Source organism: Ranitomeya variabilis, chromosome 4 (genome assembly GCF_051348905.1).
Source record: "Ranitomeya variabilis isolate aRanVar5 chromosome 4, aRanVar5.hap1, whole genome shotgun sequence".
Lineage (NCBI taxonomy): Eukaryota > Metazoa > Chordata > Amphibia > Anura > Dendrobatidae > Ranitomeya > Ranitomeya variabilis.
Window position 1 is genome coordinate 494,984,425 of NC_135235.1, and position 18,292 is coordinate 495,002,716.

The 18,292-nt window shown below is 42.1% G+C and overlaps 1 protein-coding gene across 2 annotated transcripts in view; it reads left to right on the forward strand.

Annotated features, from left to right (window-relative positions):
* ITCH (itchy E3 ubiquitin protein ligase) overlaps nucleotides 1-18,292 on the forward strand; it is a 79,353-nt gene that overhangs the window by 48,607 nt on the left and 12,454 nt on the right. For both annotated transcript variants that reach the window (XM_077251965.1, XM_077251966.1), the window contains exons 3-10: nucleotides 328-469; nucleotides 792-916; nucleotides 4,287-4,415; nucleotides 7,301-7,343; nucleotides 9,287-9,438; nucleotides 11,558-11,723; nucleotides 15,102-15,197; nucleotides 15,451-15,625. In XM_077251965.1, coding sequence (XP_077108080.1) covers nucleotides 328-469; nucleotides 792-916; nucleotides 4,287-4,415; nucleotides 7,301-7,343; nucleotides 9,287-9,438; nucleotides 11,558-11,723; nucleotides 15,102-15,197; nucleotides 15,451-15,625 — 1,028 coding nt within the window. The remainder of the gene's footprint in view (nucleotides 1-327; nucleotides 470-791; nucleotides 917-4,286; nucleotides 4,416-7,300; nucleotides 7,344-9,286; nucleotides 9,439-11,557; nucleotides 11,724-15,101; nucleotides 15,198-15,450; nucleotides 15,626-18,292) is intronic.

Here is an 18,292-nt window from a genome sequence, read left to right on the forward strand (position 1 = left end):
CAAGGGAATGTCTGGTCAGCGAGCAATTCCTCTTCATCCTCACATCCAACATTGCACATGTGTTCTCCGGGAGAGGGCAATAGGGCAGGAGCAGAAACCTGTGGCTATTAGGATCTTTCATGGTATAATTTAACAAGCCCAATCTATCTTGCCTCCTATAACTGCCATTGAGGAGAGAGTTGGCTAGCAGTGGTAGTTTGGGCTAATTTTGAGCTATTCTATATGGACACCTTAAGATTTGTGATTTCTTGCAAGGAATGTCTTTAACTTCTAATTTTTTTTTTGGAGGATTGATGAAAATGTATTACCGTTATTTTTATAATTTAGTTATGTCCGCCAAACTGAAAGACGGCAGAAAGAATTGGTTTGGCCCAAACCCTTATGTAGAAGTGTCAGTCGATGGACAATCAAAGAAAACAGAAACTCGGAATAACACCCACAGTCCTAAATGGAAGCAGCACCTTACTGTGTAAGTGTCTATGGTTGGGGAAAGGGGGAAATACTTAGGATGTCTTGCTTCACCCTATCACTCACCCCATTATCTAAGTGCTGTAGCGGTGCAGTTTATTACCGATGTATTAGTAGACCAGACTAGTCGTGCATGTTAGTGTTGTAGGTGGTGGGTTTCTGTATTGTGCAGTTGAGCAGTAATCTATAATGTTACATATAGGGGAGCTATAGCTGGCTATTTTGTTCCTGTAGCTGCAGCACAGAGGTGTAGTCTCTCCTCACTGCACAGATTTGCTTGTCTTGTGTAAAGGATAACCTGTAACTTTCTCCTCTGTCTGCAGCATTGTCACCCCATTCAGTGTGTTAAGTTTCCGTGTATGGAGCCATCAGACCTTAAAGTCAGATGCCCTCCTTGGCTCTGCATCGCTGAACCTGCAGGAAACCCTGCTAGCTAATAATATGAAGTGTGAGTATACAGCCCATTTCCCCGCCTATTACATTACAACATGCTCCTGCCGTAGTCTCATCAGTGCTATGTTCACCTTCGGATGTTACCAGATTACATACGGTTCCCTGAAGTAATCGCCTGATTACTCTTGTGACCCAGGCTCACAGTAGATACTGATCCCGCTGACTACACAGAAGCGTTGTTCCCAGAGGCATTACTGTTCAGCTGGCATCTCCTTTCCAGTTACTACATTAAAGGGAACCAGTAAGAATGCCCCATGTATAATTTATTTGCTTCATAAATATTCATACAAAATGTAAGTGTTGTGCGTATTGCTACGGAGGTCATGTAATACAGGTGACGCTATGTATTCTAATAGCTGAATAGTTTGTAAAAATAGAGAGCGAGAGTTAGGGTACCGTCACACATTGAAATTTTCATCGCTGCGACGGCACGATTCGTGACGTCGCAGCGTCGTATGATCATCGCTCCAGCGTCGTAGACTGCGGTCACACGTTGCAATCACGGCGCTGGAGCGATGCCGAAGTCCCCGGGTAACCAGGGTAAACATCGGGTAACTAAGCGCAGGGCCGCGCTTAGTAACCCGATGTTTACCCTGGTTACCAGCGTAAACGTAAAAAAACAAACAGTACATACTCACCCGTCGGTGTCCTTCAGGTCCCTTGCCGTCTGCTTCCTGCTCTGAGTGCAGCCGTACAGTGAGAGCAGAGCGCAGCACCACTGCGCTCTGTTCTCACTTTCTGGCCGGCACTCAGAGCAGGAAGCAGACGGCAAGGGACCTGAAGGACACCGACGGGTGAGTATGTACGGTTTGTTTTTTTACGTTTACGCTTGTAACCAGGGTAAACATCGGGTTACTAAGCGCGGCCCTGCGCTTAGTTACCCGATGTTTACCCTGGTTACAAGCGAACACATCGCTGGATCGCTGTCACACACAACGATCCAGCGATGTCAGCGGGTGATCAAGCGACGAAAGAAAGTTCCAAACGATCTGCTACGACGTACGATTCTCAGCAGGGTGTCTGATCGCAGTAGCGTGTCAGACACAGCGATATCGTAACGATATCGCTAGAACGTCACGAATCGTAACGTCGTAGCGATGGAAATTTCAATGTGTGACGGTACCCTTACCTTTTGGGATGAGTCCAGATAAGGATCTAGATAAAGGGTTTCTCATCTCAAAACCTTCTGATGTTTGCAGGATATGCCCTAAATGCTTAATATAAGGTGCAGTTGCCACCTCTGTTTAAGCATGGGCATAGATGAAGTGTTAGATGACTAGGGTATATTGATGGCAGTCTGCAAAATTAGATCACTAAACCTGCATTCTCCGTGTTGGCGTGAATTTGGGTATTTGACATTTATGCATTATCCTGGTTTTAAAATAGGAATACCCCTGTGTTCTACGTGTCCTTGAATTTTAGCTTTTAATCTATAGGACACGATCCTTTGGTCTTTTTTTTTTAGCCAAATAATAAAATGAATTAATCTGTAATTAGCAATTAAAACCAATAAAATTAATAATGGCGGGGGAAATAAGGTCAGAGTAATGCCTGGTCAGATGTCTTCATAGATACTGTACATGTATGTTAATCACCGGTAAATACAAATATTAGATGTAGATCATTGAGAGAAGACATGCAGACTGGTTCACAAATAAAGGTCACTATAATACAATGGAGCAGTCTAGTGGGCAAGTCAATAAATATACAGAGTAGGGATCAGAAGTACCATCTAAATTAGGTGTTTGTACGCAAGTTTTCAAAAGGAGCAGCAAACTGGTGTATAGAGCAATTGCACAAATACTAACAAATTGAACTGGAAAAATGAGAATGGGCTAACTTAAAAAAAAAAAAATAATAATAAATTGACCATGTGCTGTGTGCATGTACAATGTAATAGTGATAGAGCCAAGGCGCCCAGGTGCATAATAAATTACAAAATCCAGTGACTAAACCTATAAGACTAAGGGTACTGTCACACAGTCACACTTTGATCGCTACGACCGTACGATCTGTGACGTTCCAGCGATATCCATACGATATCGCTGTGTCTGACACGCAGCAGCGATCAGGGACCCTGCTGAGAATCGTACGTCGTAGCAGATCGTATGGAACTTTCTTTCGTCGTTGGATCTCCCGCTGACATCGCTGGATCGTTGTGTGTGACAGCGATCCAGCGATGTGTTCGCTTGTAACCAGGGTAAACATCGGGTAACTAAGCGCAGGGCCGCGCTTAGTAACCCGATGTTTACCCTGGTTACCAGCGTAAACGTAAAAAAAACAAACAGTACATACTTACATTCCGGTGTCTGTCCTCCGGCGTCTCAGCTTCTCTGCACTGTGAGCGCCGGCCAGCCAGAAAGCGAGCACAGCGGTGACGTCTGACGTCACCGCTCTGCTTTCCGGCCGCTGTGCTTACACAGTGCAGAGAAGCTGAGACGCCGGAGGACAGACACCGGAATGTAAGTATGTACTGTTTGTTTTTTTTACGTTTACGCTGGTAACCAGGGTAAACATCGGGTTACTAAGCGCGGCCCTGCGCTTAGTAACCCGATGTTTACCCTGGTTACCCGGGGACTTCGGCATCGCTCCAGCGCCGTGATTGCAACGTGTGACCGCAGTCTACGACGCTGGAGCGATACTCATACGACGCTGCGACGTCACGGATCGTGCCGTCGTAGCGTCCAAAGTGTGACTGTGTGACGGTACCCCTAGACACTTGTATATGTGCAAACAGAGGCATATCAGGTAGATGAACAAGCGTTGAGGTTACGCACTGTGGTTAAAGGGCAAATGCAAATACGGAGGGTAAGGAAAGACCCAAAGATGTTTACATCAGTAAATATAGCAAAGTTGCTGGTAATCCTAAAACAAGCACATGTACAAGAACTCTAGAGAGAGGTTTGAGGCAGAATACCTGCAGGTTCGCACATTGATCGGCTCCATTCATTGGGAGAAAGCCTCTCGTGGCTACCCGATGTAGTTTTCATGTGGATTCCAGATCAATGAGTGACATTGATTTTTTTTTTTTTACTATGTGGATTTCAAATCTGTGGAAGAAGCAATTACTGTCGTATATAATGTTGCAGGAATTCCCATAGAAAACAATAGGGAGGTGGTTTATGAGCACTTTTCACATGGATTTCGTTGCTGAATGCAAGTTATCGGTTTGCCCTTGATTTATGCATTGTGATCATACCCAAAGAGTTTCATTGACAACTCCTGTGATAATAGCTGTGGCACGGATTTTATCAGAAGCTACAAATTCCCGGAGGTCCACATACTGTCACTTGACTGAGGGATATTTATCTTTAGCATATACAAAATACATTGTAAAAACTATATTTGCACGATTTCCATTTCAGTGGAGGAAGTGATGGTGAATTTACAGCTGCAAGGAGACCGAGAGACGGTGGGTGACCTTTCAGTGTGTCTGAATGGGCTGCAGGTGGATCCCGAGCTGATGGCCAACGGAGATGCCACTTGTGTATCAGGTAAGGTGTAAGCAGAGAGGTGTAGAGAGAACTAATTATTGAATGGAGTTCTTCTTTATGTATACCTTCTATGCCGATAATGTCCGGATGGCGTTGTGGAATTAATGGCACTATAGAAGTGAATAAAATCGATACATTCTTCTTGGACTTAATTGCTCCCTTTTTATAAAATAAAAAAGGATACAACGCTATCTTTGCTTGAAATGGTTAAATCCATTTTGCAATTTTTCTATGCCAAGTGGCAAGTAGGGTGTAGACGCCATCCCATTGTATGCCAACATGGACATGCTTTGAGCATTTGCTGGTGGTTGCAGCTCAATGGATATTTCCTATGGGTATTTGTCAGCTCATACGGCGAATGTAGTTCACAATCGCAAAGTGAATAGATTCTCCGTATTGCAGATTTTGTGGTTTAAATTTAGGTGTCGGACTTTTTATGTAAAAGTTCCCTATACTTAAGGGACATCCTACAACCATTTTATTATCAATATTATTATATAGAAACGTAGCTTGTGAAAGTATTCTCCCCCTTGACATCTTTCATATTTTGTGATGTCACAACCTAGATTTTCAGTTTTTTTTTTTTTGTTTTTTTGTTCAAGATTTGCATCAGTTCATGTAAAGAACATGCCTACAACTGTGAACGTTTGGTTTTCTTTTTATTGTGAACCAAAAAACATATAGGACAAAATAACTGAAAACCTCAGTGTGCATAACTGTTCACCCCCCCTAAAGTCAGCCTCCTTTTGCAACAATTACAGCTGCAAGTTGCTTTGAATAAGTCCCTATGAGCTTTCCACATCTTGCCATTGGGATTTTTGCCCGTTCCTCAAGGCAAAACTGCTCCAGCTCCTTCAAGTTAGATGGTTTCCTCTGGTGAACAGCAATCTTCAAGTCTGACCACAGATTCTCAATTGGATTGGTCTTTAACTAAACAGTATGCTTTGTCTTGATGGAAAGTGAACCTCCGTCCTGCTCTCAGACTGAAAAAGGTTTTGCTCAATAATATTCCTGAATTTCACACCATCCATCTTCTCCTTGATTTGGACCATTTTCCCTGTCACTGCTGCTGAAAAACATCCCCATCCCCACAGCATAATGCTGCCACCATGTTTTACTCTGAGGATGGTGTTCTTGGGTTAATGAGCTGTGTTAATTTGTTGCCATAGTGTTTACCTTTTGTGGCCAAAAAGTTCAATTTTGGTCTCTGCTGACTACAGTACCTTCCTTCATACATTTGGGGAGTCTCCCACATGTCTTTTGGCAAACTCAAAATGACCCATACAATTTTTGTGTGTAAAGGTACCGTCACACTAAACGATATCGCTAGCGATCCGTGACGTTGCAGCGTCCTGGATAGCGATATCGTTGTGTTTGACACGCAGCAGCGATCAGGATCCTGCTGTGATATCGCTGGTCGTTGATTAAAGTTCAGAACTTTATTTGGTCGTCAGATCGCCGTGTATCGTTGTGTTTGACAGCAAAAGCAACGATACCAGCGATGTTTTACAATGGTAACCAGGGTAAATATCTGGTTACTAAGCGCAGGGCCGCGCTTAGTAACCCGATGTTTACCCTGGTTACCAGTGTAAAATGTAAAAAAGCAAACAGTACATACTCACCCTCTGATGTCTGTCACACGTCCCCCGCCGTCCGCTTCCTGCACTGACTGAGTGCTGGCCGTAAGTGAAAGCACAGCACAGCGGTGACGTCACTGCTCTGCTGTTAGGGCCGGCGCTCAGTCAGTGCAGGAAGCGGACGCCGGGGGACGCGAAGGTGAGTATGTACTGTTTGTTTTTTTACATTTTACACTGGTAACCAGGGTAAACATCGGGTTACTAAGCGCGGCCCTGCGCTTAGTAACCCGATGTTTACCCTGGTTACCCAGGGACCTCGGCATCGTTGGTCGCTGGAGAGCCGTCTGTGTGACAGCTCTCCAGCGACCAAACAGCGACGCTGCAGCGATCGGCATCGTTGTCTGTATCGCTGCAGCGTCCCTTAGTGTGACGGTACCTTAAGTAAAGGCTTTTTTTCTGACCACTCATTCCATAAAGGCCACCTGTATGGAATGTACAGCTTATTGTGGTCATATGGACATATACTCTATCCTCAGCTTGGGAACTCTGCAGTTCCTTCTGGATTACTACTGGTCTCTGTGCTTCCTCTCTGATTAATGCCCTCCTTGCTCGGGCTGAGAGTTTTGGTGGAAATGTTCTTTCCATTTGATGATGATGGATTTGATGTTTCTTCATAACCCAACCCCGACTTGTACTTGTCAACAATTTTGTCCTTGACTTGTTTGGAGATCTCCTTTGTCCTCATGGTGTTAGGTTAGTGCCTCTTGCTTGATGGTGTTGCAGCCTCTGTGGCCTTTCAGAGAAGGTGTGTTTATGCTGACAGACCATATGACACTCAGATTGCACACAGGTGGACTTCCCTTCACTAAGCATGTGACTTATGGAGGTAATTGCTTAAACCCAAAATTTGTAGGTGCTTCATAGCAAAACAGGTGAATACATTTACACCTGCCAATTTTTAGTTATTTGATTTCATACATTTAATTTGTCTATATTTTTCTCACTTCACCAACTTAGACTATTTAATGTTGTTGCATCACACACAAATCGGATTCCAAAAATATTTAAACACAGGTTGTAATGTAACAAAATAGGTAAAACCAAAGGGGATGAATACTTTTTCAAGCCACTGTAAATAACCAGTCATGCTGGTAGGGCTGACGTGTCCTCTCTTAACACTACAATTTGCAGAGTGTACTCTTCCCCTTTAGATTGGCATATGTTGGCACAGGTAACTCCATTTTAATAAGGTTTGTAGTGAACATACAGGGAAATTTTAGCTAATTTCTTCATTCTATTCCTGTGTAGCATCTGATAACTCGAGAGTACAGATGGATTCAGCTGTTGCCGGGTAAGGCCATGCTACATTTATAATGGTACAATAATGGCTGGTGTGTTTATACATGACTGATATATCAAACTGTAAGGCTATGTTCACACGTTGTATTTTTGCTGCATTTTTTTCTAGCGGCAAACCCTGCTTTCTTCCAGTAAAGAAGCTGCTTTAGAAAAGCATGTTTTGCTACGTTTTTTGTGCTGCATTTTTTTTCCTGCCACAGTTTAGTGCTTGTTCCTGAGTATTCTGCATCAAAAACGCAGCAGAACCTGATGCCTGCAATTTTAGCTGCTTTTTTTGCGTTTACTCCTTGCTTTCTATTGTGAAAGTGACATGCTACAATTTTCAAAAATGCAGCAGATTTCCAATTCAGCCAGGGAAAAAAAAACAGTGTGCATGAGATTTCTGAAATCCCGTAGCTTTTGCTGGTTCTGTAAAAAGTAGCTTTTAATTTGCATAAAAAAGCCGCAAAAAATGCATTGTGTGTACATTGCCTTATAGGGTAAAAGTGACATTTCCTGATGGAGAGTTCTCATTGCTTGTCTGGGGTACTCAAGGAAAAGTCAGAGAAGACCATTTTGATTGACAGTGGTTGAATTTGGATTGCATGTGTACAAAACCTGGTATTCCGTTTTGAAAGTGACACACCTTGATTGTGACAAAATGCTACCACATATCCTTGTTGGAGTATAGAAACCTCTGCAGCTTATACTGGAGGGACCATAGGAAACTTACAGTTTACCTAGCGCCATCTGCAGTTTGTTTAATAACTTGTATGTAGTTCCTCTGCTGTGGTGTTTAGTACTCCTGCATCCTTTCCAGATGATAATGGTTGCTCTATGCAATAGCCAAAAACTCTAAGTCTGATGCTTTGCCTTTTTTTTTTTTTTTTTTTTATTGTTACGCTGTCTACCGATTTTGATTTATTTTATATTTTTAGACATCAGTTGTTTCCGAACGCAGCGATGCCAAATGTAGTTTTTTTTTAATGGTTTTATTTTCAATGGAACAAAAGGAGGGTGATCTAGTTATTTTTTTTTCACTGTATTTATTAGTCCCCTTAGGGGACTTGAAGCGGTCGTCATCCGATCTCTTGTGCTATAAATAAGTGTTGATGCACTGCTTTGTATGGTAGCAATCACGTTCTCCTGTCAGACATGGACCGGCGATCACAGGAGGATTGCAATGACAGGCATGGGGGTTAGCAGCACACCCCGGGCTGTAAAGACAACTAATCGGCACCCTGCTATCATGTTGCCGGTGCGTCAATGGGAGCATGGAATGTCCCGATTCCCTGCGGGCTCGTATTAAATCCCACTGTCAGAGATTGACAGCTCGATTTAACAGGTTAACAGCTGCAGGCTGCTGCAGGCTCGGCATGTCATTTAGATAATTGTTAAGTATTTCTGGACTTTTATGAAAATAATGCCAAACTGATTTTACACATTGAAAGAAAGCCGTGACTGTTATCCGGAGTCCTGAATGGAGTAACTGCTGTAGTAACATAGGAAGAAGGATGGTTTCTGGTTCTAGAGCCACATGGGAAATTGGATCTTTTTATATAGAGTTTCAGATCTTCACCTTAACGTTGTTTGGAGTAGAACTAAATTCTTTCTATTAGAGTATTCCATTGTATTCACCTTATTAATATTGGCATACTAAAAGTGAGGTTTATAGTATATGATAGACCCTGTCTTTTATGTGGTATCACACCCTGTAGTGGGAAATCTCTGGTGGAGTGAAACCTATTGACTACCGAGTAACTTGAGATTTTAGTGGCTGACGCAATGGACCTCTTCTATGCAGCAGAAATGGAAAAACGACACTAGTGCCACAGTCTTAAGATCCTGTAATGAACTTCTGTGTAGCCTAATTTGAGCATCGCTGCTGCTGTGAATGTTGTTGGGATTTGTAGTGATTGTTTGTGTGATAGCTCTTCATCCAAGATTGTTTTTCAGTGCTGACAGTACAGATGGCACATGTCCTAGTGAAAATCACAGACCTAGTGACACCAATTCACCATCCTTATCCAATGGAGGGTTCAAGCCCAACAGACCACCTAGACCATCGCGACCACCACCACCTACCCCTCAGAGAGCATCTATCTCAGGTAGGATGACAAAACTTCAACTGTGATTTAAATCCTTCAAAAAATCCCTATCGCTATAAAAGGCTGAATTCTGCTGGGCAGTGCCTGAAATGTACTTGTACCCATGGAAGCTGGTTGACAATAGATATAGCCTCCATTACAACTACTATAAGGGTCTACCCCTTGCTTTCTTTAACCCCCTATCTGTGGAGTAATAAAGGATGGATCACTGCACAATTAGACAGATTTAATGGGAATTAGTCAGCATAGAACGACTGTTAAACCAAGTACAGTTGTGGTCAATCATTTAAGGTCACCTTCCCACCTGCTTGCTTTCCCTTCATCTCCAACCCCCCTTCTTTGATGGCACTGGCGTTATAGAACCGGAGAAGGGCAGAGACTGGTGGGATTCCGCATTTAAATGATTGGCCATGACAAGGGCGCACCGAGCACCTGTACTACAGTTATGTTGTGCCAATAGACTCCCCTTAAAGAGAGTGTCAAGTATTTTCATTCTGCCCTTACTACAGGCAGCCCGAAAGCCCCACTAGCTCCCTCATTACAAACCGCTTTGTTTTACTCTGAAAATCTGCGCGACTGATGAATGATTGTGAATGAGTGGCTTGTGAAAAGGCATGAATTAAAGGCCCTGTAAGTACTCTACTTTTTACTATAACTGGAGTAGATATTATGGGTGGAAAAGTGGGTCAGGAGTAGAGTTGAGCGAATTTGCTCGGGTACACGCTTATTCGGCAAGCTGTAGCGCTTACTGAATAAGCTGCAGAGGGAACCCGGATACATGGCGCGCGCCATCTGATCGGCGCCGCAGCTTCATGCCTCGTGGCTGTGTCACAGCACATGCATACACAGCCTGTGTGTTGGGCTCTCCATGCATGTGCTGTGACTGTGACACATGCAGCAGTGTCTCTGATCAGCCGGCATGTATCTGGGTTCCCTCTGCAGCTTATTCGGTATGTACTGTAGCTTGCCGAATAACCGGGGACCAGAACAAATTCGCTCAACTCTAGTCAGGAGGAGCAAGCAAGTAGCTGAGTTAATGTAGTAATAGGGCGTGGAAGGAGCTCTAAATGGGTCTTTTCTCTACTTTCAAGCAAAATTGATAAATTGGATGGGAATGCAAGGATGTCTACCTCAGAACCGGAAACCTTTGTGAATACTGCTATTCCCAACAGCTGAGAGAATAGTCCAGCTTAATAGTCAAGGGGGGTGATGTATATACAGTAGGTCAATACAGCTGGCATAATCAGGCGACGCAGAGAGTTGTGGTGAAATAGGTACATCATTTTTCAGGGGGTGGGGTTGTATTTTGTCCTTATGGGAATCAGCAACAGAATAGGTTGTAGGTGGAGGGTTCTAAAGTATAAAGAGCTTCAGGAGATAAGGGCATGACTAGCTCTTGTTGCAGAGCAGAAGGGTTTGGGTTTGGAGCACTGGGCTGACTTTTCATTGAAAAACAATCTGTATTCTGCTGATAATTTGCACTTATAGTAGGAAATCTGTGCTGAGGAAGAGCTTTCCAGCAGGGTGGGTGGTGGAGTGTTGCCAGTGGACCTGGAATGCTCTGAGATATTGTCATCCCTGGTTTTCCTTCACTGGCTCACCGCTCCTACTCGGGTATTTGCTGCTGTGGTAACATCACATCAGCAGTGCACATCATGGCTTTATCCAACCACTGAGCTCAGAAGCCATGCCAAGTTAGATGGCATGGGATGCTTAGCTCAGTCAAAACAGTCAAAACTCACTGTCAGACTAGTCCTTCATAAAATAATTTTCTCAATTAAAAATCTAAATCTGAGCGGTCGGCTCTAGCCTTTAAAAACTACAAGGATCAATAAAATCTATGCAAGCTAAAAAAGCCAGCTAAAGTACAAAATGAACTACAGGTAGCTAAAAAAAATCCCACAACAAATCCTTATTTTTTTTTTTTTTTAGTTTACATATTTTAGAAAGTGTGAAGAGTTGAGTTGTCCAGATGACCATACGTACACACAAACACACACACATTTTTCAATTTATGATAATGTTTGTGTAACTGGACAAACTTTTTTTTTTTTTTTGCTTTTCTTGTATTGATAAGTACAGGTGAAATCTTACTAATGAGTCTTTACTTTTCTTCTAGCTTCTCCCTTCAACAATTCAGAAACGGCAGCAATCCTAGCAGGCAGCGCTCCTGTGCCTGAGACAGATGTGACATCCGGTGCCCCTCCGGTTTCCAGACAAATACTTCCTGTCAACATTGATAGCCAGAGAATGGGAAATGTCAACCAAGGAGCTCTTCCTCCTGGGTATGACTATAGAACTGTCATTCACTGAAATTGTAGGCAAGTGCAAAGCTCAGAAGGGATGTAGCAGAACCCCCCCATAAGTGACCCAACTTTACAAACTATACTTTCAATGAATTCATGTAGGGGTTCAGTGATTATATTGACACTACAGGTGTGTCACAGATTTTATACCATTGAGCAGTGAAGAAAAAAAAAATATTTTTTTACCATCAAGATTGTGTGTTAGCCCCAGGTTTTACATTTTCATACTGGGAAATGTGGGTAAAAATGGCACTAAAATGTGTCCAACAATTTCTGCTGAATGTAGAAATACCCCATATGTGGCTGTACAGTACTGCTTATCCATGCGGAGAGACTTGGGAGGGACGGAGCGCTATTTGCCTCCTGGAGCACAGATTTTCCTAGAATAGTTTGCGGAATCCATATAAAGAGCCCCTAAGTGATAGAAAAGCAGATTTCCCCCTCAAGTGACCGCATTTTGGAAATTTTACCCCTTTGGGAATTTATCTACAGGTGTAGTGACGATTTTGACACCATAGATGTTTTCCAGTAACGAGCAGCAGTGGATGTTGCCGAGTGAAAATTACAAACTGCCGTTGTAGTGACCAGTACATTATCCCTAGCTCATGCTTCTGGTGATGCGCACCCGTAAATTAGGCGGGCTCTCCTTACTACAGAAATGCCAAACATGTGGGCGCTAAATGTAGTTTAGGCACACTTGGGCTCACAGAGAGGGGGGCATTTGGATTTGGGAGTGGAGAATTCGATTAATTTCTTTTGGGGGGTGAGGAGCCATTTCGCTTTTCCAGAGCCTTTGTGCTACCAGTAACATGGAAACCCCCTATATTTCTGTTAACAGATGACAGATGTGAGTGAGGACTTGCTTTTTTCGTGGATTGAGTTGAAGATTTAATTGGGAAAATTTTACATAACGTTTGGGATCATATTTATCCGGTGCTGTACGTTGAGCACTTACTTTGGGGTTTCCATATAAATCTAAATCTGAATGATGTAATTCAGATGAAACCCTAGAGGGATCCATTCACTATAATGAGGCAGCAGATTTACTCTCGCGTGGCCTCTGTTCAGTGGTGTCCTTCTTTTCAGAAGTGCACAAAACTGTGGCCGGACGGCACTTTTATACAATCCTAAAAAGACGGACACCGCCGGATCGCAGGTCAGACGACGTCCACAGTGCCTCCATCTCCCTCATTATAGGGAATCTTCCGCCGGAGGTTCTGTCTGAATCACCTGTTTCAGAGATTTACACGGACACCCCGATGTGAGCACAGGATAAATGTGTGCCGAGCCTTACTGCGATCTTTGGGAGGCAGAATGAAAAAATCAACAGCATGTGAAGAATTGGTTTTATTTATTTTTTACGCCATTCCTTGTGTGGTATAAGTGATTTGGCGACTTTATTCTTCGGGTCCGTGCGATTACAGCGATACCAGATTTATATTTGGTTTTTATGTTTGGCTGCTGTCACACACTAAAGGACACTTTTATTGCAAAAAATAGTTTTTGCATCACAATATTTAGACAGCTATAATTTTTCCATATTTCTGCTGACAGTCGCGCTGGCTTATTTGTTGCGGGACGAGCTGACATTTTTATTGGTACCATTTTTGGGCACATGACATTTTTTATCGCTTTCTATTCTGATTTTTGAGAGACAGAATGAACAAAAACCAGCAATTCAGGAATTGTTTTTTGTTTTTTTAATACCGTTCCGTGTGTGGTAAAATTGGTAAGGCAGCTTTATTCTTCTGTTCAGTACGATTACAGCAATACCCAATTTATATACTTTTTTTTATGTTTTGGCGCTTTTACACAATAAAAACTTTTTTATAGAAAAAATAATTTTTGCATTGATTTATTCTGAAAGCTATAACTTTTTTATGTTTCCGCTGATGGAGCTGTATGGCGGCTTATTTTTGCTGATGGAGCTGTATGGCAGGACAAGATGACGTTTTCAGTGGTACCATTTTTATTTACATTTGTCTTTATCACAATTAATAACTCATTATGTTTGGTGGTATGATGATAAAGCATTGTTTTTTTTGCCCCCTTTTTTTTTTATTTTTTTACGGTGTTCACTGAAGAGGTTAACTGGTGCGATAGTTTTATAGAGCAGGTCGTTACAGATGCGGCAGTACCAAATATGTGCACTTTTATTGTTTATATTTTTTTACATATATAAATTTATTGGAAAGATTTGTTTGGTTTTTTTTGTTCTTTGAGGATTTTTTTTTTTTTTTTTTTACACTTTTTAATTTATATGTTTTTACATTGTCCCAAGATGGGACATTGCTGTATAGCATCAGATCACTGATCTGATGCTCTACAATGCTTCTGCACTGCAGAGCATCTGATAGGCAAGGAAGGAGGTGTCTCCGGTCCTCCTCTGAGCAGGCACTGACATGCCACTTTACCTGAAGGACCCCGCTGCCATCTTTTGGCCAGGGGTCTCCATGGAGACCATCAGGACAACGCGATCGCATCGCGTTGTCCTGATGGAAGCATGCAAGGAATCTATTCCCTGCATGATTCTCCTTTGTCGCTGTCACTACTGACAGCGGCATCAGAGTAGTTAAATGCCTGCAATTGGTGCTAGCACCATTCATGGGCGTTGCTGCGGGGAGTCAGCTTTCACATAGAGCAGACCCCCGCACACGATCGCCGCAGCACCGTACATATAACGCAGCTCCCACAGAGCAGTATATGTACGGCGCATTTTGGAAAGAGGTTTAAGTCGTGTTTTTGTTTTTTCTTGCACATTTATTTTCCTCTCCTCCCAAGAGCCATAAGTTTATTTTTTCATTGACATAGCTATATGCGGGCTTGTTCCTTGCATCACAAGTTGTAGCTTTGAACCTTTTTACCATATAATGTACTGCAAAACAGGAAAAAAAATCCAAGTGCATTGCAGTCATTGTACAGTAAAAATAACTTGTCAATATGATTCTCCATGTCTTCAGTAGGCACCCGGATGTGATGCCATCAGGGTCCCATGATGGGAATATGTGCTAGAGGCCTTCAGAACTAACATCCACCTTGTTGAACCCTTTTGAATGCTGCAGTTTGATCAAAACTGCATTTAAGGGGTTAAACTTTGCCGAATGGAGCTGGCTCCAATTGCTTTAGTTACTCTTGGGTGTCTGCTATGTAATAAAACTAGTCCTTTTGCAGTTTGATGCAGGCATGCATACAGCTTATAGATGCGTGATCACTGATGTCCCATAGGTGAGGTGTCCACGGATCCCAAAAAACGTGTGGGTCTCAGAAGTTGAACCCCTAGTGATCGACCTGTCGTCTAGCCACAGGTTAGCTAATTCATGTTTATTGAAGTCTTTTTATTGTTCCCCTTTCCCACAGTTGGGAGCAACGCGTGGATCTAAGTGGACGTGTGTATTTTGTGGATCACGTGGCAAAAAGGACGACATGGGACAGACCAGAGCCTCTTCCCCCTGGGTAAGCAGTGCTTTATCTTAACTGTTATGCTAGACCTACTATTTTGGTAGCCAACATTCAGGCAACCCATTTACAAATGTCCCATTACCATGCAGATTTAAATTGGCCAAGTATGTGTGCCTTTCCAACAGAACATAGGATGAGATATGGGCAGATAAATGTCAAGCAGTCATATGTAGTCTTTCTTATTACATAAACTCCTGTTTATATTCTCAGCTTATCAGATATTTCCCCCATTTTCTGTTATTTTCAGATGGGAGCGTCGTGTAGATAACATGGGGCGAATCTACTATGTGGACCACATAACACGGACAACCACGTGGCAGAGGCCCACTATTGAATCTGTGCGAAACTACGAGCAATGGCAGCTTCAGCGTAACCAGCTACAAGGGGCTATGCAACAGTTCAACCAAAGGTTTATCGTCGGGGTGAGCACCCTTTACTGCCTCATTAAAATGTTTATTTTCCTAGAAATCAATGTTTTCCTTTTGAAATGTATAACTGATAAAGAATTGCAGTTTGAGCTATAGTACTCCTGAAGAAGCTTAAAATCGTGTGGACCCTAATTTGGACAGCAGCGCAGGTGATACCCACACATTTTTCCACTTTTAATAAGACCATCTCCAAGCAGCTTGATGTTCCTGTGACTACAGTTGCACATATTATTCAGAAATTTAAGATCCATGAGACTGTAGCCAACTTCCAAACTTCCATGTACGTGGCCGCAGGAGGAAAATTGATGACAAATCAAAGAGACGGATAATACGAATGGTAACAAAAGAGCCCAGAAAAACTTCTGAACAGATTAAAGGTGAACTTCAAGCTCAAGGAACATCAGTGTCAGATCGCACCATCCGTCGTTGTATGAGCCAAAGTGTACTTCATGGGAGACGACCAAGGAGGACACCATTGTTGAAAAAAAAATCATAAAAAAGCCAGACTGGAACTTGCCAAACTACATGTTGACAAGCCATAAAGCTTCTGGGAGAGAATGTCTTATGGACAGATGAGACAAAAATGGAACTTTTTGTCAAGGCACATCAGCTCTATTGTTCACAGACGGGAAAATGAAGCATATCAAGAAAAGAACACTGTCCCTACTGTGAAACATGGAGTGGGTTCTGTTATGTTCTTGGGCTGCATCTGGCACAGGGTGTCAAGAATCTGTGCAGGGTACAATGAGATCTCAAGACTATCAAGGGATTCTAGAGAGAAATGTGCTGCCCAGTGTCAGAAAGCTTGAAATCAGTCACAGGTCATGGGTCTTGCAACAGGATAATGACCCAAAACACACAGCTAAAAACCACCTAAGAATGGCTAAGAGGAAAACCATTGGACTATTCGGAAGTGGCCTTCTATGAGCCCTGACCTAAATCATATTGAGCATCTTTGGAAAGAGCTGAAACATGCCATCTGGAAAAGGCAACCTTCAAACACGAGACAACTGGAGCAGTTTACTCTTGATGAGTAGGCCAAAATACCTGTCGAGAGGTGCAGAAGTCTCATTGACAGTTACAGGAATCATTTGATTGCAGTGATTGCCTCAAAAGGTTGTGCAACAAAATATTAAGTTAAGGGTGCCATCATTTCTGTCCAGGCCTATTTCATGAGTTTTATTTTATTTTTTTTAATTCTGTAGAAGCATGGTTGACAAATCTGACTTTCATTTGTTCATTTTCATAGATTTTGTATTTATTATTACTTTTGTCAGATTCAAGTTATTTCTGTGACCATTGTGGGTTTTTCTATCATTAAACGAGGGGTACCGACAATTTTGACCACGTGTGTACATACTAGCATCAATTACTTTGTGGTTTCTACGTTGTTACTTTTTCTTCCAGAGTTTTATTCACAGCTACACTTTTTTATTATATACACAGAACTGTGCAAAAGTTTGAGGCAGAAAAAATGCTGCAAACTAATAATAATGCTTTCAAAATTAGAAATTTTAGTAGTTTACATTTTAGTAATTGATTAAAATAGTTAATGAACAAAGGAGAAATCTAAATCAAATGAATATTTGGTGTGACAGCGCTTTGCCTTCAAAACGGCACTAATACTTCTAGGTACACTTGGACACAGTTTTTAAGCACCTTGTCGGTAAGGTTGTTCAAAACATGGAGAACTAACCACAGATCTTCTATGAATGTAACATTTCTCAAATACTTCTGAATCTTCATGTAATCCCAGATAGACTTGAAATGGCGCTCACAGAACCCTGATCTCAACATCACTTCCAACACTCATTGTCTTTACACTGAAGCTAGTTCTTAATTACCTTGGTTATGTTTGCAGTTGTTGTCATACTACATACATTTGAAGTCAAGCAGACCCCTCATTATTCTAATGCACTGTGGAGACTTATCTGCCTGTATTTCTCAGCATTGAGGACACCATTAATCTTGATCAAATCCCAATTCCATTTGCTGAAATTCATCCCCAAACTTGTAGTGAACCTCCACCATGCTTCACTGTTGCTTGCAGACACTCTAATGATACCGCTCTCTCCAACCCTTCCATAAACAAACTGCCTTCTGTTACAGCCAAATATTTCACAGTTTGACTCCACAGTCCAGAGAATCTGCTGCCATTTTTTTGCACCCTAGTTCCTATGTTTCTGTGCATAGTTTAGCCACTTGGCCTTATTTCATGTCAAATTTAATTTTTGCTGCAGTTCTGCCATGAAGACGCTTCTGGCCAGACTTCTCTGAACAGTAGATTCCTGTTCTGAACTAGTGGCACTCCTGGGCATCTGATTTTGAAAAAAGTAATACTGATGTGTCTTCATCTGTTGCACTAAGTTTCCTTGGCCGACCACTATGTCTACTGTCTTCAACATTGTCGTTTTTTGGTGTATTCAGTGCTCAGAAATACAGACAGATGCTTAACCAGTGTGCAAGAAATGATGCAAAAGGGTGGTCACACCTAATATTTAGATTTAGATATCTTTTTTTTTGTCTTCATTCACTTTGCTTTTTCCACATATAGTTCAGACCAAAAGTTTGGACACACCTTCTCATTTAAAGATTTTTCTGTATTTTTATGACTATTAAAATTGTACATTCACACTGAAGGCATCAAAACTATGAATTAAC